The following is a 23,034-nucleotide window of genomic DNA, read 5'->3' as shown; positions in this document are numbered from 1 at the left end:
AGTAGGCATTTGACAGGTTAAGATCAGGAAGAGGTGGGCGAACATTGCAGATTGACAGCATTTCTGGAGACATGAGGTGAGGCTTCAGGAGGCAACACAGTGTTCTTACTGCAAAGGTTTGAGGCAGGGAGTGGTGAGGAAGGGCCAGGGTGTGTCAGCCCTGAAGACAGTGGCTGAAGGGTGGCCCCGGGCCAGTGGTTGCCGTTGAGCACATGGGGATGCCGTCCTACCCTGGGAGCGAGATCTCCAGATTCCTTCCCCACTTCTTTCACGGGGGAATTAATGTGGGAGGAGGAATCCCTGCTCTTGCATCTGCATTTCCTCTTTTCCTCCCTCTGTTCAATACTTTTCAGCCATGAGGAGCTTCATTTATGTGTGCACAAGAAAATAAAATAAAAAAGGTTTCAATACAGTAGGGTTTGGGTCCTCTGCCCAGATTGCCCTGTATTACTTATCTTCTAAAGAAGAAGAACGTTGAGCTTCAGTTTTAAGTCTTTATAGTAACAGTGGATGGTATTTGAAGATCTGGTCACTTGTATCTTTAAAAATGGGTCTTGATTTTGTCTGTCTGGTTAAGGAATGTAAAAATTACCTCTAAAGAATCTGTTTAAAGTAGTTCTGCCACGTGACAGCTCTGACCTTGAACCGGTTCTTTAACTTCTGTGTCTCGCTGTCCTCCTTTGTAAAATAAGAGACCTGTCTCAGGGTGGACGGAGGACCAGATACAGTGCTTATCCCAGTACCACTGGAACTTGAGGCAAAAGAAAATAACTTGGAATACTGTTTCTATCTTTATTTCAAGTTTTGACTGTTTATCATGGCTTTTGGAAGGTATTATTTTTAAATTTAAGTATTTCATTAAAATAGTATCTCAATTACTGAGTTTTTAGTGCTCTTGTATATTTTGTTCCCGAAATGAATACCTCGCTCACCTGCCTCTGGTCCCAGCTCTGAAGGAAGCACCCTGTAAGCATTTGCTACTTTCCTGGACATTATTTTAAAATACTTCCCAAGTGGTAATAAATAACTTAAAAATTTTTTTAAAGTGCCTAAAGTAATTCATACTTTTAAGGGAAAATTTAAAAAATACAGATAAGTAGAAAGAAGGGAAAATAAAAGCCATTTGTTTCACATTTCCGACACACTGCTGTTAACATTAAATTTTTTTAATTTAATGTTTTTATTTTGTAAATTAAAAAAAAATTTTTATATGCTGTTATCTTTTAATACTTTCAGGCCTTGGACAACTCTCCAATATTTTTTGTGGCTCTCCCAAAGGAGATATATGCTCAAAAAGGAGACAAAATTATGTTTGAAACAAAACTTAAAAATATTCGGATCTATTATTTACCAGTTATGTTAATTTTGGAACATAACTCCAAAGCATAGTAACTATGTGAACTTTTGATAAGCTATTTAATTCATAAGAGCATCGAGGGTTAAATTGAACTGAATTGAATAAGGATGTATGTCAAGTGTGTGTGCAGGGGGGCGGGGGTCCCTTAAATGTTTTTCTTGCTCACCTGTGGCACAGTTATAATAAAAAAGTATTGACTTCTAGCTTTAGGTCTTGGCAAAGCCTAAATGGAAGAGTGTGTCTGGAGAGTTCTTAAATGCTTATGTAACATTGTAAACCTCACTTGTTTTGTATTTAACCTCCTGTTTTTGAAACGACAGAAAGGCTTAAGACCTAGCTCTTTGTAGATGGGCCAGTGGAATGTTCATATCCACCAAAGTTCCAGTTTTCAGAGTTTGATTAAACATCTCACTGTCTTTTTTAACCACACTTTTCTTAGAAGAGTGCTTTTCTTTGTTCAGGAGGGGAAGATGAAACCCGTTGTGTTACATGTATAATTCTTTTTAAAATTTTATGTTAATTGACAAATAATTGTATGTATTTATGGGGTACAATGTGATGTTTTGATATGTGTTTACATTGTGGAATGATTATATCAAGCTAATATTTATCGCCTGACACTTTAATCAATTTTTTTGTGATGAGAACATTTAAAATCAAATCTTTAAGCAATTTGAAAGTTATTTGGAAATGTAACAGAAACCCATTGGTGGTGGTGGTGGTGATGGTGGTGGTGGCGGCGGCGGTGGCGGCGGCGGTGGCGGCGGCGGCGGTGGTGGCGGCGGCGGTGGCGGTGGCGGCGGTGGTGGTGGTGGTGGTGAAGATGGTGATGGTGCTGTAGTGACCTTTGGTCTTTTAATAAAGCTGCTGAACAGTCTAAGATTACTTCTAAGTTATATGATGTGTGCTTTGATTTGACAGCAGAGAGAAGGGAGGCTTTGATGGCCTTCCTTAACATTCACCCTGCTCACCTGCCATGTTTATATCTCCAACTCTAGTCACCTTTATTTGTAGCATATCTACCTGTGAATAAGTTTAATTTAGTTTACTTACATATTTTACAAGCACCCAGGGGGAAAAGTTTGACTTCTTAGGACGTGTGGCCCAGGAATAACAACGTGTGAGCCCCTAAAACTATCTGGCAGTGTTTTCTATTTCTTGGCGGTCTCTTAAGTTCACATAGGAAATCGGTTACAATGAGCTTGGAGGAAATAGGAGGCCCTCCTCTAGGCAGCAGGATGAGAAAGGGATACATCATCTTTGCTGCTGATGATATTATTTTATGGAAGGGATATAACCTATTGCTTTTTAGAAGAGGGGACTTCCAGATGATTGTTGGGGAGCTGTTATTACTATACATGGTCATTGTCTTCTAAATGCAAACTAAATTCAGCCAGAAGTGCTAGGGGAAATGCTACAATTCCCTTTGTAAAGTTTCTAGTGGACTTTACCCTTGTAACCTGAGAGTGTGTTCCTTTTTGCAGAAGTAGGAGTCTAGAGTTGGCCTGGCGGCCTGTCCCCTCTACCCCCGATGCTAGATAGCTGATTGCTGTGGACTGTGACACTGCGACTCCTGCCAGCTTGGTCCATCTCCATCACCTATAAATTGAGATGGTCCACCAGCTTTGCACTTTGTAAGCACTGAAGGAACTTGCTTTAAGTAAGTTTAACATACAAATATAAGGTCTACAAAACCAATGAACTTAAAGGGCGGCAATTTGTGTTTTCCGCCAGGGTGCTTTGGGAGCTGGACAGGGAGAAGTGAACAAAAGAACATTTGTCTTTTAGTTATACTTGAATGATGCATTTTATTTAGAAAGGAAAACTTGAGCGCTTTTTAAAAAGTTTTGATCATGTTTTTCACGAAGAATACATTCTCTGGCCCTTAACCTCAGCATTTGTGATGTAGTGAGGAAAGTGAGAAAATTCTAGCTTGTGAACTCCTGTGATAAATCATACCAAAGTGAGGCACCTTCATCATTTATTCTAGAAGCAAGCATTTATGGATTGCCTACTGTGTACACAATACTGTGCCGGGCGTGGGGTGGGGTAGGGGGATAGCCCCCTGCCCTCCTCACCCAGCGCTCAAAGCTGAGGAAGGGAGATAAAACAGTTACAGATCACGCGAAACAAGGTTGAGGCCAGGTTTTGGTAACCCATACCAGGAGTTTAGTTTCCTGAGAAAAATGCCAGGCACAGTATGTTTCTCTTGGCTTTGTAAGTTTCCATCTCTAAAATAAATTATTGACATTAGCTAACTGAATTATTGTTATCACGATCAAAATAAATTGATAGTTTACAGAAAAACCGTTGGTGTCCAGAGCTTAACAGCTCCATTTCCAAACTGAGAGGATCCTGACCCTTCAGTAAATTCATTCAATGTATATTTTCTCAGCACCTGTAGTGTTTTAGGACCTGGGAACACAGCAATGAACAAAACAGGCAAAAATGCTGCCCTCGTGGAGCTTTCTACCTGGGGGTAGGGAAGGTTAGACAGACATTAAATAAGAAAAGTAGAATAGGATGCCAGATGGTGATAGAGCCTATGGAAAAATGAAGGCCGGGAAATGGGGGAGGATGTTACAGGTGGGGGTGGGGCTGTCTTTAATGAGAAGCTTCTTAAACCTTCCATGGCTGCAGACAGAGCCTTCTCTAAACAGTGGGATGTGTCCTTCGTCAGCCTGACTCTCCCATCTTAGCTTCCTCATCTGGAAACAGAGGTTTCTTTAGGGACTGCCCCCTGCTGTGCCAGTGCTGTGGGTTTTCCCAGAGCTGAGAGCGCAGGCCCCACCCCCCCAACTGCCCACCCCCCTGCCCCCATAGTCTTCTTCACTGATAGCACGTTATAGTTCTGTTATAGTTCTTGTTGTCTGCTGGCTCCTTGGCTCAGCCCCTGCTCTGATGGAAATGAGAATCTGACATGTTTAGAAAGATACCCACTTTTTTGTCTTTGTGTTTTTCTTCTGTATATAGTAGGTCAGTGCATTCCATTGAGTAGTTTGTTTTTCCCCAGATATTATCAATAAGGAAAGTTCTCATACTTAATATTATAGATATATAGAGCTGGAAAGATTTTTTTGGTGTAAGTCCTTCATTTTACAGGTAAAGTTTGTGGGGCCCAGAGAGGTGAAGTGACTTTTTCTAATGTCACACAGCTGTTGTGGGGCATAGTGAGTGGCTAGAACCCCAGCATGAGCTTCCTCTATAGCATTATCTCATAATCCAGCTCACTGATTTCTGACTAAAGAAGTGATGAAAGCTTTTGCAGAAAACTTGCAGAATATAGAAGACTTTAGAGAGAAAAAGAATCACTAATAGTACCATATACCAGAGGTAATCAGTAGTTACATTCTGTTGTAATTTTTTTAGTCTTGTGTGTGTGATAGTGTGAGCATTTTCTCAATGTCCTTTAAAGTTCTTAGAAAACAGTTTTTATTGGTTATGTTATTTGCCCTGTTTTGGAGATACAATTATTGAATTCGAGTTGTCCAACTGGCGTTAGGCTTCAAATGATCCATTTACTGACTTGTGTCAACAAATGAGTAGACTGTGCACATGTTGACACTGCTGACTGGCATCCACTGGTTGTTTGTTTACCTCATGCCTGATGTTTAAATTCCTGTTGTTACCCCTCCTTAAATAGAATGTGAACCTGCCCATGGGAAGAGATTTGTACCACAGAACTTTGGTTGGCTCTCTAGCTCCTCACTCCAGGCCTCGGTCTCCTTGTTCTATGAGTGAAGGGCCTTCCAATGGTCCCTTTTCTGAGAACTAGGTGAACTCCCTTGGCCTTTCTTTAGGAAACTCACAGACATACAATTTCATATGTAATTTTAGAGGGTTTGTGGACCACCTTCCCTAACATTCAGCCTTGGATTCTGGGCTAAGAGACACTAGACTAGGTGATAATGTGGATTACATTTCTGTGACTATTTGATTAAATCTGTAATGATAAAAAATAATTGAGGAGGCCTGGCACAGTGGCTCACACCTGTAATCGCAGCACTTTGGGAGGCCGAGGTGGGTGGATCACCTGAGGTCAGGAGTTCGAGACCAGCCTGGCCTACATGGTGAAACTCTGTCTCTACTGAAAATACAAAAATTACCCAGTCGTGGTAGTGGGCACCTGTAATCCCAACTACTTGGGAGGCTGAGGATGGAGAATCACTTGAACCCAGGAGGCAGAGGTTGCAGTGAGCCGAGGTCATGCCACTGCACTCCAGCCTGGGTGACAGAGTGAGACTCTGTCTCAAAAAAAAAATAATAATAATAATAATTGAGGAGGGCATGAGACTTTATATCAGATGTATCTTTTCCTATATTAACTCTTCTAAGAGGCCCTAAGGGTTGTGGTCGAGAAACTGTCTCCCCCTCCCACCACTGGCTGCCACCACATCTTCTCTTGCTGTAGCTTTGTCTCCTCCCTCGCTGGCTCTTTCCTGCCTCACTCCCTGAATCAGTTGTCTGCAGTGCTGTTCTGCTCTCTGTTTTGCTGCCTGTCTTGCCGTCTACCATGCTTTTGTCTTTCTCAGAAGGGCAGATCATTTTTGTGCCGCCTTTTCTTTGGCCAGCAAGCTGACCAGCAACAGTATACTGCAGAAAATCTTTAGTCATTTGTTTTCTTTTGCATTTTTTCTTAATTTCTACTTATTGTTTCTACTTCCCCAGAACAAGAGAAAAGGAATGATAACTTTGGAGTATACACAAGTACACGTATGTAAGTAATATACGTGTACATATGTGTGTGTATACATATTTTTCTTTTGCCTTTGTTACAAGTATCCTTCTGATATGCCAAGAACCCCTAATAAAGACAGTAAATAACTTCTGTTAGGTTGAGATAATTGATTTATTCCTTGTATTGTTATTCCTCAGATGGTTATTAGCTATGGTTAGCTACAGTATCTACAGTTTCAAAATTTATATAGATTTATTGCTAAAAACACATTTATTTGTACATTTTAAAACTTTAGTTTTACTGTTTTCAAATACACTTCGTCTCAAAAAACATCTAGCAAATTTTGCAGAATAAAATTTTCTTACCTGGGAGAAAGGAACATTTTTATTTTTAGTAGTAGTGAAAATTGTTGGGTTTTGATTTATGAATAAACTATTATTGGGTTTTTATTTTCAAGCAATTGAAAGCTTCTGCCTTAATTTGGGCCCTTAACGAATGAAAATGTTTGCATATTTTTACAAATACACTATTTCACTTTAGGGCCAAAGATGACAAACCTGCTATCAGCATTCAGTTCAACAAATACATTGTGAGTGCTTTTAGTCCCTAAGGCCACTCAAAGGTGGTTAAGATACAGTCCCTGCCCTCAGTGAATTAACAGTCCATTAAAGGGTTCTTCTACCGGGGCAAACTTAATAAAAGGTAAACTCTGAAAAGCTCCATAATAGAGGCAAAAAGTAGTGCTCAGAGGGTTAACTGAGAAGGAGCCAATTCATTCTGGCTGGAGGGGTTCTTGGGGAAGATGGTATTTAAACTGGGTCTTGGGCATGGGTAGCAGTTCCCTCTACAGAGAGAGTCACTCCTTCCACTAACCAGAGTGTGATGGAAGTCCATCTTATGGGTGGAAGAGGAAGATGGAGTTTTGCATTTAAAGTTAGCTTTCCTTTGAGTCATAAATTGCCCTTGGAACATTTCTTAAATTTCCTGTGAGGTTTTCATGGTTTTGAGTACCCAAGCTGTATAATAAATTTGTGTACATATTAAAATTTGAGACCTGAACCCCATTACAGAAGCATTCATTCCATCCTGCTTCTGAAGCCTTCCTCTTCCCCACAGGGTTTACAACATTTTTAACAGTGAAACTCTATACCTTTCATACGTGTTCATAGATGTGTTTGTTGTGGGTTAAACAAGCTGGTATGTGAAGGAACTCAAGGTGAGTAGATGGTAGGAGCTCAGTGCAGGTTTGTGAAAGTTGAATCGGGGCTCAGACATACACCTTGCTGTTTGAAGTGTTGTAGAGGAAAATGTGGCCACCTACTTCCTGTCCTGGTAAAATGGCATTTCCTCTAGTGGCCGCACCAACCGGATGTCATCCTCATGTCCTCACACATCACTCTCATGAGCCCTTTGGAGAAACCACATCCCATTTGGAGGCTTGGGATCTGAGGTTAAACGCGGTGCCATGTGACTCTCCTTGACAGTCAGATTCCAAAAGTGTTGGTTTGTCCTAAGTGAGCAGGGGAGAGCGCCAGCACTGCCTGAGAAGTTGTGTGATGGGAAAGCTGACAGCAGTTTCTTCGCTCCTCCACGCCCTCAGGGTTTGCTTCTTTCATAAGGTGGGCCAGCTGGAAGGCGGTGGACTCAGATGACTGCCTTGCTCTCAGTATTGCTGTTCTCAATCTTGGATTTCAGTATATTGCTCTGAGATGGGAGTAGGAAATAGCTATGTGAATTTTGTCACTGCATTTCCTACAAACACATTGCCAGCCTTGTACATTGCACATTGATGGTCCCCCTTTACATAAATCTGTGTGTGAGGCATTTAAAAAAATGTTTACTTGCTTGGGCCAGGCATGGTAGCTCACATCTCTAATCCCCACACTTTGGGAGGCCAAGGTGGGAGGATCGCTTGAGCCCAGGAGTTTGAGACCAGTTTGGGCAACATGGTGAAATCCTGTCTTTACAGAAAATATAAAAATTAGCCAGGTGTGGTGGCATGCACCTGTAGTCCCAGCTACTTGGGAGGCTGAGATGGGAGGATTGCATGAGCCCAGGAGGTGGAGGTTGCAGTAAGCTGAGATTGCACCACTGCACTCCAGTCTGGGCAGCAGAGCCAAACCCCGCCTTGAAAAAAAAAAAAACAAAAACAAATTACTTGCTTTACAACTTGATATATTTTCTCCTTTTGATGATATATATTATGGAACTGATCATGTTTTCCTTTTTGTCCTGGCTACTTGGAAACTCAGAGCAAATTAAAAGTGTTTTCCTTGATTATAAAACAAAAATATAGTCATTGCTAACCATTTTGAAAAATATAGAAAAACTTCAAGAAGAAGGCCTGGCTCATGACATGAACATGTGGGGTTCAAAATGAATATTTGAAGGCAGCTGTCATAATCAAGCCACAGAGAGGGAAGAATGGTTGATGCTAAGTTGCTGAAGCTCTTTGTAATGTGTGATAGCAACACGGTTGGTGGAATTGTCATTTTAGATCACACAGCAAAAGCCCTGAGTTTAAGACTAAAATTAATTTCTTCAGGTTGGAATGAGAACAGCAACAATACAGTAGTTACCATCAAATGAATACCTGCTTTGCACAAGGCACTTAAAGACCATCTAAAGACCTTTTTACCTCTTCACTCCCATGATGGGGTTAAAGCCAGATGCTGCTGTCTTTAATTGCTGACTGGTGATTGGTATTGTGCCTTTTAGCAGTTTGAACATAGTATCATGGTTAAGCGTGTGTACACTGGATCCATACTGCCCCTGCTCTCTGTATAACGTTCTGCAAGTATTTAACGTCTCTGGGCATCGGTTTCCTCATCTGTCAAATGAGGATAACAGTATTACATAGAGTTGTTATGAAGATTAAATAAACAATCTTTGTAGGGCTTGAACAGGCATGGGCCGTAGCCAGCACTTACAGTGTTTGTCAAATAAATATCTTAAAGTTCATTTCTCATTCCTTACAGAATACCAGGGTATTTTGACCCAACAAGTAGGGTAGGCTGAACACAGTGGCTCACACCTCTAGTTCCTGCTACTTGAGGGGCTTAGGCAGGAAGATCCTTGACTCCAGGAGGTCAAGACTGCAGTGAGCCATGATCGAGCCCCTGCACTCAGCCTGGACTACAGAGCAAGACCCTGTCTCAAACAACAACAATAACAAATAGAATAGCATTTCTCTTATTAATGCCCAGACATTCTGATGGCTTAATGGCGATGGGGATTTGAGGAAGAACTGGACTATTTCGAACTTCCTGAACCATCTCAAAAAGGTTTCTGAGTTGTTGGTTGGGCTGTCCTTTACTAAGGCTCAGTTAGTCTGTTTTGTGCTTGTGGCTTCATCCTTCCTTCTCTGATTTGTAGGACATTCCTAAGTTTTTACTTTACTATAATTTCGACTCTATAGGTAAGTGAGAGTTTTTTCTTACTGGGTTTTTTCTGTTGTAACTTTACAAAGAAAGATTTTTAAAATTTATAGATAATATTATTTTGGAACACAGATTTGGTAGGAGGACTTCTATTAACCCTGAAAGACTACCCAAGGTTGAGAGATTGGGTAGTTTAAAAAAAATTATAGAAGCCATTAATTTATTTGATGGACTCATTGATCCTTTGAGGTCATTACATAATTGATATTCACACTCAGAAGGGTTCCTGGTGTTCAAGTGGCAGAGACCCAGCTTCAGCTTCACTCTTGAAGTAGAGCAGCTGCAGCAGGTGCTAGGAGAGGGAGGCGGCCGTGCGAGGACTGGGTGGCATCTCAGTTCTCCCCACTGCCTCCACTGAGCCCTCCTGGCTGCGTTCCATTGTCTGGAAAGTGGGAGACTTTTACCTGTGACTTGTATAATAGTTTATGTTATTTCCCTGGGTAGAGTTCCTCTGGCACCTCTGGCACCTATTGTTGCTACATGATAACTACTCTCGTTGTTGACTGACTGAATACTGCTGCTGCTGCTGCTGCTACTACTACTACTACTACTATTATTGCTGCTGCTGCTGCTGCTGCTTGTTGTCTACTGTTACTAAATCTTCCCTGATGTCGAGGAAATACTCAGGGTAACTAGGAAAAGCTCTGCGGTATCCATGAAGTACAGAGTAATATTTGATCCCCCCTTTAATGTTCATTTCCACATAACTTTTAGACAAATCCCTTAATACCTCTGTTTTAATTTTTCCCAAGAGGTAAAAAAGACTCCACTGTTAAATGTGAGGAAATAATAAAAATACAGACTTCTAGGAACACATATTTTGGGTGCTACTGAACCACCATTGAACCATAGGTTGGTGATCCAGCTATTTTCCCGTGCTTTTGTGCATCTCTCTCTTAATTTTATTAATTTGTCATTTATGATGTCTGCTCTTCTTGCCTTCCCAGCTAGATGTGAAGTTCTTTGAAGGGAGAGATACTCTACCTTATACTTTTAGTATGATCCTCTCAGCACCTAGTACTGGGGGTACCTTCTGATACCCACACACCTGGACTTAAAGTAATATTCTATTTAATAAATGCATTTACTATGATATGTGGTATCCCATGAAAATGTTTTGATGACCTCATCTTTCTGGCATCAAATAGTACATAAATTAAGTGTTTCATGCTGTGGTCTGTCATGCGGGGTGAAACTCATTTCCTCCACCTGTACCCACGAGGTGCAGGCTATGGGAACATACTTGCTGGTAGCTCTTCCCTGCTTTAATCATCAGCCAGGCATTTGGTGTTTAGCCATAACACAAATGAAAGCATTCCAAAACTGGAAGAATTTTAGAACAAGCAGACAACCTTGCTGTCTCTTAAGCTCCACGAGCTTCAGATTTAAGGTAATTATGAAGGAGTCTAACTGTGACTGGTTTTCTTTTAAACACTGCAGTATTTTGATTCCGATTGATTTGGCCCACGCTGTGTGGAACAGACACAATAAAGCCGGTCTTTATCAGAGAGGCAGTACACTGTGTATTGTTCAGCTTGGAGTTTGTTTTCCTTTGGCCAGCAAGTAGGAGCCTCCCCTTTTGCATGGAGTAGTAACACCCCTGGAGGCTGGCCTTCGCTGTCATGCCTTCCCACCCCACAGGCTCTGCAGACCCAGCCAGCGGGGCTGACCACTTGTGCCTGGGAAGCCAGTTTCCTTTCCTTCCTTGGACCACTGGCATGCCTGTGCCTTGCACGGCCAGGGACTCGCAGCTGTTCCAGTTGCAGACTTTCTGACTTGCGTTTTCAGCCGAGAATGCAGGCTGATAAATGCAGGACAAGTAGTAGAAGTGTCAAAAAGGAACTGGTGATTGAGTCCCCCCTGCAATACAAGGATGCAGCTCAGGGCGAAGTGGAAGCAGAAAGCCCGGGCCCCGTGCCGGTAAGAGGGTCTCGTACAAAGTGTTGCTGTGTCTACCGCGATGCTGGGTTCTTATTGTGCGTGTGGACGGGGTTGACGCCTGTTGCCTGTCTTTGATTTCAAAACTTGCTCTGCTTGTCCCTTGTGAACTCCACTCTTTCCCTGTAATATGACTTCGATTCCCCTTTGATTCTTCTTTGTGAAGAAAGAAATGTTGACATTTTGTGGGTGAATATGGTTTCTGGGAGGTTTCTTTGTATGGGACAATTATGTATTGTTCACAATTATGTCCCACCTAGCTGCAGTGTTTGCAAATGTAAACCCAGGAAGCATATTTTAATTGCAACTATAGGGTTGAAAAAAGATGTGCTTTGCAAAATTAAAACCTTTTCTACGTTATTTATGCTATTGAGAAAATGAGGCAGGTCCCATTGGGGGGTTTTAAGGAACATAACTGTTGGAAATATTACATAGTTTAGAAAGGATAAAATTACATATGTTCTTTTCACTCATTTTACCAGGAGGTTTGCCTTGAATAAAGTAGGGAAGAACCTAAACTGTGAACCAGCTGATAGAAACGTTTCTGTTCTTAACATCAGCTAAACTCTCAGCATTTGTCTAAAGCCAAGTGCTTTGGTGGACTTTGGAGGGGAGGAATGTGAAAAATGGTTGTGTTGTTATCATCAGTGAGTAGGTTGTGCTTCTCTCGGAATTTCTTCAGTACAATAAAGGCACATAATTTTTTAAGCAAGCTGCACAAAACCACCAACATGCCCTGCAGAGGGGGGACAATTGAGCCTTTCAAATTATCTGCTAAAGAGATTGTTAAACTGATATGTAGTGATTTTATTTAGTGATTTTTTTTTTCTTTAACGTGGAGGTTCAGTTGATGTTACCATGAAGTGTTTGCTTACTAATTTACTTAATTTTCAATTAATGTCTAGGAATCTGAACTTAAACTTTCCTATAACAGATTTGATTTGAACTGAGTTGCTTTCTTTGTGACTCGTGAGACTGCCCTATATTTTATTGCCTTCAAAACTATATTGCTAACCCTGAACTGAAAAGTTAGTAAAATATCATGGTCTTTTTCACTGCAGATTTTCATCTTAGAGATTTAGGTTTCTTTTCTTCACCCTCTTCTACATTGTTTAGAGATGTAATTCATTGTTCTGGATTCCTTGCTGCCAATATAATAGCCCGCTTCTCTGTTGGGTTGCTCACAGGCTATATGGATTTCACTGCTTAAAGCAGCTAATGTAACTTAGGATTTCTTGGAGGAAGTTGTGTGGTTTAGGTTCCCTTGTGAATATTCTTAAAAATCTTCTGTCAGTGATTCTCCAGCTGTGTAGAAATATTTGTCTACAGGACTGAATACACTGTAGAAAGATGCTGTGCAATTTTTTTTTTAAGCAGACAAGTGACTTCTTAAGCTTACTTCTCTTTCTAGTGCTCAAGAAATTTGCCGTTTATGTCCCAGCTATTTGTTTAGGTAAATCTCACTCCAGGCAGTTCCCCTGGGGGTCTTTTCCCACTGCAATGGATAAAGCTGTGCTGGCTACAGCTGCATTTGGTGGGAACACTTGTCAGGGCCCAGCAGCTTGTGGCAGTGTGATCTCAGCTCTGCGCACCTGCAGAGAGGCGTGAGGGAGTGAGGAAGCCAACAGTGATACCAGAAGTTTTTTCTTATCAGGCAGTGTTTCTCTTCTTCCAGCAGGGTAAACAAGATAAAAAGAGCTAATGTCAGATCAGGGAAGCAAGGATATTTCAGCAGGGCCTTTGCCGAGGGCAGATCTCTTACCTGTGGCTGTTACTGCCCACTGGCAAACAAGAGTTCAACAGACTGCTGGAAAGGCAACTTGTTTCTCAAGATGATTTTTCAGAAGGAGGCAGACACCATTGTGCAACCTGTTTGTGGCAGTACTATTCATTGTTCTAATGTCAGTGGCCCACGGGCTTGGTAAGAATCCCCAAGACTGTCTATCATTTGAATGAATTATACCTAGAGACGTTTAAATGTAGGTAACATGCTTTATTCAGGAGGTAGCATTTTGAAACAAAGTTTTGCTGTTTTTAGTTATGTACAGAAACAGTCCTTGGGGGAAAATATTACATAAATTAAAAAGGATAAAATTAATTAATGCATGTAGTATAGAAGTAGGAAAAACAAGAAATGCAAATAGTGTAGCAGTAGGAAAGACAGTGTCCTTGTTTTTACTCTCCAGTGGTGACCATTATTAATAATTCAGTGTATATACTTCCAGACTTTCTCCTGTGCCTAGAACAGTATAACTTGTGTGTGTGTGTGTGTGTGTGTGTGTGTGTGTGTGTGTATGTGTTTAGAGAATGTACTATTATGGTAGATTTCTGGATTTTCTCCCAGAACATGTCAGTAACATCTTTTGTCACCATATGTGGATTTATGCCTTTTTTTTTTGAGACAAAGTCTCACTCTGCCATCCAGGTTGCAGTGCAGTCGTACGATCTCGGCCCACTGCAGCCTCCGTCTCCTGGGTTCGAGCCTCCCGAGTAGCTAAGATTATAGGTGCCCGCCACCATGCCCAGCTAATTTTTGTATTTTTAGTAGGGACAGGGTTTCATTATGTTGGTCAGGCCAGTCTTGAACTCCTGACCTCAGGTGATCCGCCCGCCTCGGCTTCCCAAAGTGTGATTACAGGCGTGAGCCACCGCACCTGGCCTATGCCATTATTTTAATGGCTGCATTATCTCATTTTAGGTCTGTACTATAATTGGATCGTTATTTAATTTGTTTCTAATTGTTTGCATTAGTAATGAGGCTACCATAAATGTACCTGCAAGTAGATCTTAAAGCATGTAGGCAAGCCAGTATTTGTTCTAGAAACTTTCTATCATAAGTTCCCTCCTGCCCTTATGATTGGTGGTAATGTTTTTTCTCCTCTGCCAGGGCCGCTTTGAAGGTTTCCTTTAGCAGTGGCTGCTTGTTCAGTGTTAGGGAAAGTTAGTATTTCTTTTTCTTTCTTTTTTTGGAGGTGGAGTTGTTCTTTTTTTTTTTTTTTTTTTGAGACAGAGTTGCTCTTGTTGCCCAGGCTGGAGTACAATGGCATGATCTCAGCTCACTGTAACCTCCGCCTCCTGAGTTCAAGCGATTCTCCTGTCTCAGCCTCCTGAGTAGCTGTAATTACAGGCGCATGCCACCACGCCCGACTAATTTTTGTATTTTTAGTAGAGACGTGGTGTCATCATATTGGTCAGGCTGGTTTCGAACTCCTGACCCCAGGTGATCCACCTGCTTTGGCCTCCCAAAGTGCTGGGATTACAGGTGTGAGCCACTGCGACTGGCTAAAAGTTAGTGTTTCCAAGAGAATATGTGTTTGGACATTATAAAGTTTCAGAGGCTGTAAGGTTCAACTTACAGGCACCTACATGGGTGGGTCTTGTCCCCTGCATTGTGACAGTAAGTGAGGGAGGAAGCACATGGTGAAACTTCCCCATTTCTATCCAGGCTTACTGCCAAACCCACTGAGAAATGGCTTTGGGGGCTAGAAATCACTACCAGGGGAACAGGCAGGATATTCTTGATGTCTGCATGTTAGTTTCCCTGCTCACATTTGAATACCTATTTTTACCCCCTACCCGCCACCCCCCTTCAAAACTCTAACGTAATTCCTGGAAACAATTTATTCTAATTGTTACTGCTCAACAGTTTAGAGGAAAAAGGTGTGGCTTCAAAGTGCCAAAAAAGGCTGGGTTATATGCCATTTATGCAGCCGTTTCATTGGGTTCCTTTTGTGAGGCTGGTAGGGACTGCAGCACAGGTCTTATTTTGGGAATTTTTAAGGTTGAAGGATGTGAAGATTGAGAAGAGCTGAATTTTCCTATTAGGTGTACTCATTAGGTATTTTTTGAAAAGGATCAGCGGGCACTGTGGCTCAAGCCTGTAATCCCAGCAGTTTAGGAGGCCAAGGTGGGCATTGCTTGATCTCAGGAGTTCAAAACCAGTTTGGACAACATGGCGAAACTCCGTCTCTACAAAAAATACAAGAATTAGCCAGACGAGGTGGCATGCACCTGTAGTCCCAGCTTCTCGAGAGGCTGAGGTGGGAGGATTGCTTGAGCCTGGGAGAGTTGAGGCTGCAGTGAACAGAGATCACGCCACTGGACTCCAGGCTGGGTGACAGAGTAAGACCTTGTCTCAAAGAAAATAAAAGTTTCTTTTCAGAGACACCTTTTGGGTGGCTCATATTTTCCTGGGATCCTCAAGTGTTAAAAGCAGAATTTTAGTTCTTATTTTAATGTTTGAATGACCACGTGATTACTCTAGCTAAATAACTCTGTGAGAAGGCAGCGCGAGTACTTGATGTAGAAAGTAGCAGAAGGACTTGGCTTCTGGTTGGACACACCAGTATGTTATCTGGGAACTCTTCTGTCTCTCAGACAGAGGAGGAATGAGACTAGAAAATCTTTCCTATCCCTGAAGTTCTGTTTGCTCTGGAAATAGCAGACTAAGTGAGGTATAAGCTTATGGGCAATGATCATGTTGTTAATTTTCAATTAGACTTTAGGTGACTGTGATTGAGTTAATTAAATTATGCTTAGACAATAGCCTTTCTGCCCTATAGGTTTTCCTGCACCCTTAGAGACAACTTTAGAAAAAGATAATGATATTACATCAATAATATTTAATAAGTAGTTTCGTTGTTTTTAAAATATTGGATGGTGAAAGAAAGATGTTCCCAAAAGCTTTATATAGTGACCTATTCCTAGTGACAAGAACAGGAAATTTTATTTATTCAAAGCCATACACCTTCACTACAATGCTCTTTGTGTTTCATTTGTTTATTCATTAATTCATTCAACCCACATTTACAAGAATGGAGACTTGCCAATCTTATTGGACAGTGCATTGAGGCAAATGAGATCAAAACTCTCCCTCTCCCCAGGCAGCAAGGCATGAGGAAGGAAGGGGTTCATTCCTCTGGAATGCTTTCATGTGATCTTTATCAGGCACAGTGAGTGTTAATGCCGCCCTGTCCTTTCTAGACACTTAGGCAGACAACACTTAAACCATCAGCAGCTCCAGGAAGGACGTGCTTCAGATTTTTTAGCAGCTAACATAGGCATAGCCAGGCTTTGCAGAAGGCGCAGGCCGAACCCCTAACTGTTCATGTGATCAGTGTTACATGAGGCTCCTGCTGCTGCACACCTATTTTGTGGAGCGGTCGGTGGAAGGAATCTTTGGGGAGTGCATGCTTAGATAGGGTCTGAATGAATCTAATTACCATGCCAGGCCTGGAAAATGATCTCAGACATGGGGCTTCAGCAGTTTGTTCCCTACCTCATTGCCATGCCAAGTCACTGCTACCTCCTGGGTAGCAGTATATAGAAAACTAAAATCGCTTGTATAGAAAACTAAAAACTAAAATCCACCCAGCTCCGGCATTTATTTTCTCATGATCTGCCATCAGCATGGAGGGAGAATGGCTGGTGACTGTTTTTTTATAGCAAGGTAATGCCAATAGTCATGTAATAATAAAAATAGCCACTACTTACATGGTTCCCTGCTCTGTGCCAGGAACTGTTTTATGCCTGCTAAATGTTATTTCAATTAAACCTCACAACTCTAGGAGGCAGGCTCTTTTCTTTTTCAGACAAGGAAACTGAGCACAGAGAAGTTAGGCAGCTTGCTCAAAGTTACACATTCAATTAATGGCAGAGCCAGGATTGTAGACTTTGGGTCAGGTTTTCTAAAATCCATACCTGGACACATATGCACGATTCATGAACAAAAATGAACGTATTCACTTGAGCTTAGCATTGAGACTGTAACAATAAACAAGAAAGGAAAAACACACTGCCCTTAAAAACTTAAAAATTGTTAGAGAAAGGCCAGTTTATAAGTGATAACCAACAGTGGTTGAATAGCATGAAGACAATGGTGGTCATGTGAAGAACTAAGAAATATGAATGAAATAGAGCTGCCGTCAGGAGTCACTCTTATCTTGGGTGTTACATTTTATCATCTTCCCAGAAGGTTACATAGGAGCATAGACTGGTGAGAGTCTAAGAGTCTGCAGGCATCCCGTTTTCCTCCCTGTTTTCCTTTCTTTTTGAGATGGAGTCTCGCTCTGTCACCCAGGCTGGAGTGCAGTGGTGCGATCTCGGTTCACTGCAAGGTCCGCCTTCCGGGTTCACGCCATTCTCCTGCCTCAGCCTCCCAAGTAGCTGGGACTACAGGCACCCGCCACAACACCCGGCTAGTTTTTTGTATTTTTTAGTACAGATGGGGTTTCACTGTGTTAACCAGGATGGTCTTGATGTCCTGATTTCGTGATCCGCCCGCCTTGGCCTCCCAAAGTCCTGGGACTACAGGCGTGAGCCACCGCGCCCGGCCCCTATTTTCCTTTTTAAAAAATTTGTAGATGATCCAGGTTAATCCTGAAATGTTTATTCCCTAATTAGTAAAATGGGCACTGTGGTCCCCATAGTGTTTACAGAGGCTGCCATTGGTGCAGGTGTGCTCTACTCTTGGAAAGGTAGCAGCTAAACACGAGGCTGCAGAACAATGTCCAGCTGGCTGGTGGCACGGGTGGGCCAAGAGACCAGGGACCTAATTTTGATCCTGCATCTGCCTCTCAATCTCTGCAGATCACCACCCTCCTGGGCTTCAGTTTTCTTACCTGTAAAATGAGGAGCCTGTCGTACATAATCTCTAAGGTCTGGGACTCAAGCTCCAGTGTTAGCATCTTTGATCTCAAAATAACCTGGGATGGAGCCAGGTTTAGGACTGTGGAGTTTGAGTTTCAGGTTTTAAGCTTTGTTTATTCAAAATTGTTTGGGTTTTGAGTTGTTGGAGCTACAAAATGGGATCTTGGAATTCCACCCAGTGTAAGAAGTAAGACCAAGGGAATGGGTTGGCCACCTGGAAATGAATCAAAAATTTGGAGTTAGCAGGGCATTCTAGGCAGGAGATAACAAGACAGCCTAGCTCCAGCCTACAGATAGCATATGACTGTGAGGATACTTTTAGAACCAAGAAGGACTGGAAATTATAGTTTTCCCCCAACTTTCCAGAAGTTTGAAATACCCTGTAATGTGATATACTAGTGCTAAGTCTCTTTTAGAATGACATTTTGAGGCTTTGGAAATTTTCAGTATTCCCTTTCCTGACAAATGTAAGTGCCACTTACCAGTGGGTCTCAAGGGCTCTGCCAGGTTCCCGGGGAGGAGTCAGTCTCGTATTCTGCTTTGGGATTTCCTTAATATGGAGAGTTGTCACTGCCAAGGGAAAGGCAGCAGCAAGCGATGCAGAGAGCCAGCACTCACTCACAGGAGGCTCACTTGGCATTTCTAAGCCAGGACTGCATTGCATATCAGACAGAGGTAGTAGCAGTGGCTGCCCTCCAGATCCCCCATCTCTGAAGGTTCTCTGGACTGCCTGTTCCACTACCACGTTCTGTCTTTTCTTACACTAAGCCGTGCTGCATTGTGCTATCAGACCACTCTTTCTGAAACAGAGACGGGTGGGGCGTGGTGGCTCAGGCCTGTCATCCCGGTACTTTGTGAGGCTGAGGTGAGAGAATTGCTTAAGGCCAGGAGTTTGAGACCAGCCTGGGCAACATAGCAAGACCCTGTCTTTACACAAATAAAAAATAAAAAAATTAACCCAGCTTTGTGGGGCAGACCTGTAGTCCTAGCTATTTGGGAAGATGAGGCGGGAAGATGGCTTGAGCCCATGAATTCAAGGTTACAGTGAGCTGTGGTGGAGCTACTGCACTCCAGCCTGGGCAACAGAGTGAAACTCTGTCTCAAAAGCAAAACACAAAACAACACAGCCCACAGATATAGTTGTTAATTATCTGCTTAAAAGTCTTCTCTGACTCTTCCTTTGCAGAGAAAGCAAAGCATAGCTTCCTTGATTCGCAGAGGCTGACCCTGAATTTGCCTGCTGACCTCATCTCCTGCAGCCTCCAAAATGTGCCCTGACCCCAGCTTTCCAGTCCTCCTTCCACCTGGGGTGCTTTCACACCTGGGCACAGCTCTGCCTTTGCCTGGCATGCACTGCACTGGATAAAAGGATAAAATCATCATTTTATGCTTCAAGCCCCAGTTCACATGCCAGCTTCTTTGGGAAACCTTTGCAAACCCTCTCCCCACGTTTCCCAGTAGACTGTGTGCTCCTGTAGCCCATCATGGCGTCATTGTTCCAGCTTGTTGTCAGGCATCTCTGCTTTATTGTAGTGAAGGTTTATACTCCAGTCTCCCTCACTAACGGGGCTTCTGCCCAACAAGAACCACCCGAGTGGTTTTGTTTTCTTTGTATTTGATCTCTGATATAATGTCAAAGCTCTTTTTTTTTTTCTTTCTCCCGCTTCTCAGCATGGTCCTGGTGACTCTTTGGGGAACGTATAGGCAAAAAAAGGTTGCGAAAGGGCCTGCAGGAAAGACTAGATCTGAAAATCATTCACATTTTCATTTGCCTCCCTTCCACCTGCAAAGGTTTAGCCACCAATATCCAAATGTCTTGAATTGCCAAAAAGTAGAAAGGGATGCAAGTAGAGGAACTTGCTGGACTTACATGCGACGTGGCTATTGTGCCCCTTTACTCTCCTGTGCATCTGTGATTTTCATCTCTATTAAAATGTTGGTGAACATTTTATCAGAGTACTTTTGTGTACAGAAGTGCAGACATAGGTTCCCAGAGTCAAACCCCTTCCTGTTCCTCTCTTAGCCAGCACCCCTTTCTGTTATCAGTACCTCTTCTTCCTGGCAGCCGTACCTGAAACCCTAACATCATATTTGATGGTCATAGTACACTTGGAAAAATCACCATGTGACATTGTCACAACAGCTTCTCAGTAAATTGATTATATCTGGAAAGGGTGGAGATCCACAAGATACAGGCAGAGAAGATGGCTCTTCCAGGGAGAAAGAGTTCAGAAAGGAGGGGCCTATTGGAGACACTGGAGAATGTGGTCCGCTGCTTTATAGAACCAAGACTAGACCTAACTTTTATCTCTGATGTGGTATGCTTTTCCAAACTGTTGTCTGCCCAAGTAAAAATTTCAGGAAGTGGACTGTCCTTTGTTTTGCCATGAAGTTTAAAAAATTACCTGTATATTAAAATTTCTTACAGTCTATAATAGTGCTATCTAATAGAAATATAACATGAGCCATACATATAATTTCTGCTCTGTTATTTTTTGAGACAGAGTCTTGCTCTATCACCCAGGCTGCAGTGCAGTCGAGTGATCTCGGCTCACTGCAACCCCCGCCTCCCGGGTGCAAGCAATTCTCGTGCCTCAGCCTCCTAAGTAGCTGAGATTACAGGTGTGCGCCACCACATCTGGCTAGTTTTTGTATTTTTAGTAGAGACGGGGTGAACCATGTTGGCCAGTCTGGTCTCGAACTCTTGGCCTCAAGTGATACCCCCGCCTCAGCTTCCCAAAGTGCTGGGATTACATGCATGAGCCACCACGCCTGGTCAAATTTAAAATTTTCTAGTAGCCAAGTTAAAGTAAAAAGAAAAAGGTGTAACTAATTTTAGTAATATAATTTTAACCCAGTATTTCCAAAATATTACCATTTCAATTTTAAATTCTTATTTAAAAAAAAGGTATTTTATATTTCATTCGTAAGATGTCATTGACATTTGGTGTCTGTTTTATGCCTACAGCACATCTGAATTTAGAATCGTCACATTTTAAGTGCTCAGTAGTCACCTGTGGCTAGTAGCTACCACACCGATCAGTGCAGGTTTATACTTACACATTCTTTAGCTTAAAAGCCTCAAACTAAAAAGCTGTCATTTTGGGGGCGAGTCACTGGATGAGGACAAATATTTGTGATTTTTTTTTCTGTAGGAAAAAAATGCATGATTTAAATGTGAGTTTTCCTTACAAAGGTCATGCCTTGAAATATTTGGTGGTATTATAAATTACATACTACTTAATGGCATTAATATGTGTCAAGACATTTAAACCTGGTTCTTTGGAAAGATTTAGTATTTTGGAGTATGATTTTTAATATTTTTGAAGTGGAAAATGATTATTTTCCTGGAAGGGACTCTGCTTTTTATCTCTGCTGTAGTGAGATTGTAAAGCCTGGGTAGTTCAGTGCCTGGCAGATCTCAGAGTGGGGAGAATTCCCTCTTCCCTGGCGACGTGGAGCCTGAAGCATCCTCGTGTGGAGCAATGTTCAGCATTTCTCATATAAAGAGGAACAGAGGCATTGGAGAGGCACTTCTGGTTCTAGAAATCTGAAATACCATCATGCTTACTGTTCATGTGTGATGGGGAAGGTCCTGGTCTTGGGGCCAGGAGACCCAAGGATCACCATCTGTGTGACCTTCAGTAAACCATCTAATTCTCTAAGTGTCAGTTTCCTCATCAGTGAAATGGTGATGATGCAACCATATAGTTGTGGGGAGGTTTAATGAGACAATATGTGTGTAATCCAGCAAGGTGTGTATGTTGTAGGGGCTAAAATTCTATTGAATGTGAACTACACATAACTATGTGTGGTCCCCACCACCACCATTTGGTGCATTCGTGCACTGTCCAGGCAGTGTATATAGAACCCTGGCAATAACCTGGTGATAATGATAACAGAAATTGTTACTTTTCCCATCTTTAGATGCCAGTATGGAGATTAAAAGGTTAAATAAGCAACTTGTCCAAAGGTGACATAGCCAATAGGCAGTGAAGCCAGGATTTTTTGAGAATACGTTTTAATATGAAATTCTCAAACATACACGAAAGTAGATGGACTAGTAGAGTGGTTATCAAACATGAATGGGCACCAGAATCGTCTGAAGGGCTTGTTAACACAGACTGTGAGGCCCCAACCTCAGAGCTTCTCACTCCGTGGGCCTGGGGTGAATTGTGTATTTCTAACATGTTTCAGGTGATGCTGATGCTAGCCCAGGACCAAACTTAGAGAACCATTGTACTGATGTAATGAACCCCCATATACCTGTCACCACCTCTGGCAGTAGTTCACATTTTTGGGACTAGGATTTAAACTCTAACTCCCAACACCTGCCCTTTACTGGTCTCTATACTGCCTGCCTGGCAGTGGAGTCTGCAGAAACTGTTTTGTGAACTATGTGTTATGAATATTCCATTCCCTATCCCCAATATCTTAAAATAAGTAGCTTAAAGTACATTGTTTTGAAATCTGACTAAATCTGGCTTTTAGAGCCTTTTAGCTTAATTACTTGCCCTCTTCATTTCAGAGTTCCAAATATAGTTTTTACTGACCTAGGAAGAATTAACAATTTTAGGTCATAATGCTAAAAAAGGAAGAAAAATGCCTGGAAGAGTCTACAGTCTAGATTTGAGATAGAATTATTTATACAACTGTGATAGCACATCTTTTTCTTTTTTGATTTTATTTCTTTCCACATGTGAAAAAATAGGCAGAATTAGAAGCCAAGACTACTGTGTGTGTGTGAGAGACACATGGTGGGCCCACTGCAGGCGCTCTACCTGGTTCTCGCTGTGTTCCCCTTTTACCCTTCCTGGCCTGGTGTTGGCCCATGGCCGGTATCAGGGTAGGGAGAAGACACTTGAAGCACTGCACTTGCAAGGGAGCTGCTCCCGTTCCACCTAGCTCTCTCCTCATGTGACTCCCCGGGCACAGGACATGGAGGAAGTCTCCTAAATTCCCGTCTTGTCTTC

At 42.2% G+C, this 23,034-nt stretch overlaps 1 protein-coding gene across 38 annotated transcripts in view; it reads left to right on the top strand.

The window, feature by feature from the left end:
• The window catches only part of DOCK9 (dedicator of cytokinesis 9), a 289,534-nt gene that overhangs the window by 97,175 nt on the left and 169,325 nt on the right, over positions 1 to 23,034 (top strand). For 6 of the 38 annotated variants that reach the window (XM_031001235.3, XM_055359989.2, XM_031001232.3 and 3 more), the window contains exon 1: positions 11,108 to 11,395. The exons of 29 other annotated variants lie outside the window; for them this stretch is intronic. In XM_031001235.3, the coding sequence (XP_030857095.2) occupies positions 11,270 to 11,395 (126 nt within the window). In that variant the 5' untranslated portion in view covers positions 11,108 to 11,269. Of the gene's footprint in view, positions 1 to 11,106; positions 11,396 to 23,034 lie in introns of those variants that run through there. 3 more of the 38 variants (XM_031001238.3, XM_055359998.2, XM_055359970.2) reach the window with 2 other exon arrangements.

Source organism: Gorilla gorilla, chromosome 14 (genome assembly GCF_029281585.2).
Source record: "Gorilla gorilla gorilla isolate KB3781 chromosome 14, NHGRI_mGorGor1-v2.1_pri, whole genome shotgun sequence".
Lineage (NCBI taxonomy): Eukaryota > Metazoa > Chordata > Mammalia > Primates > Hominidae > Gorilla > Gorilla gorilla.
Note: the sequence above shows the minus strand (reverse complement) of the source record. Positions and strands in the feature narration are given on the sequence as shown.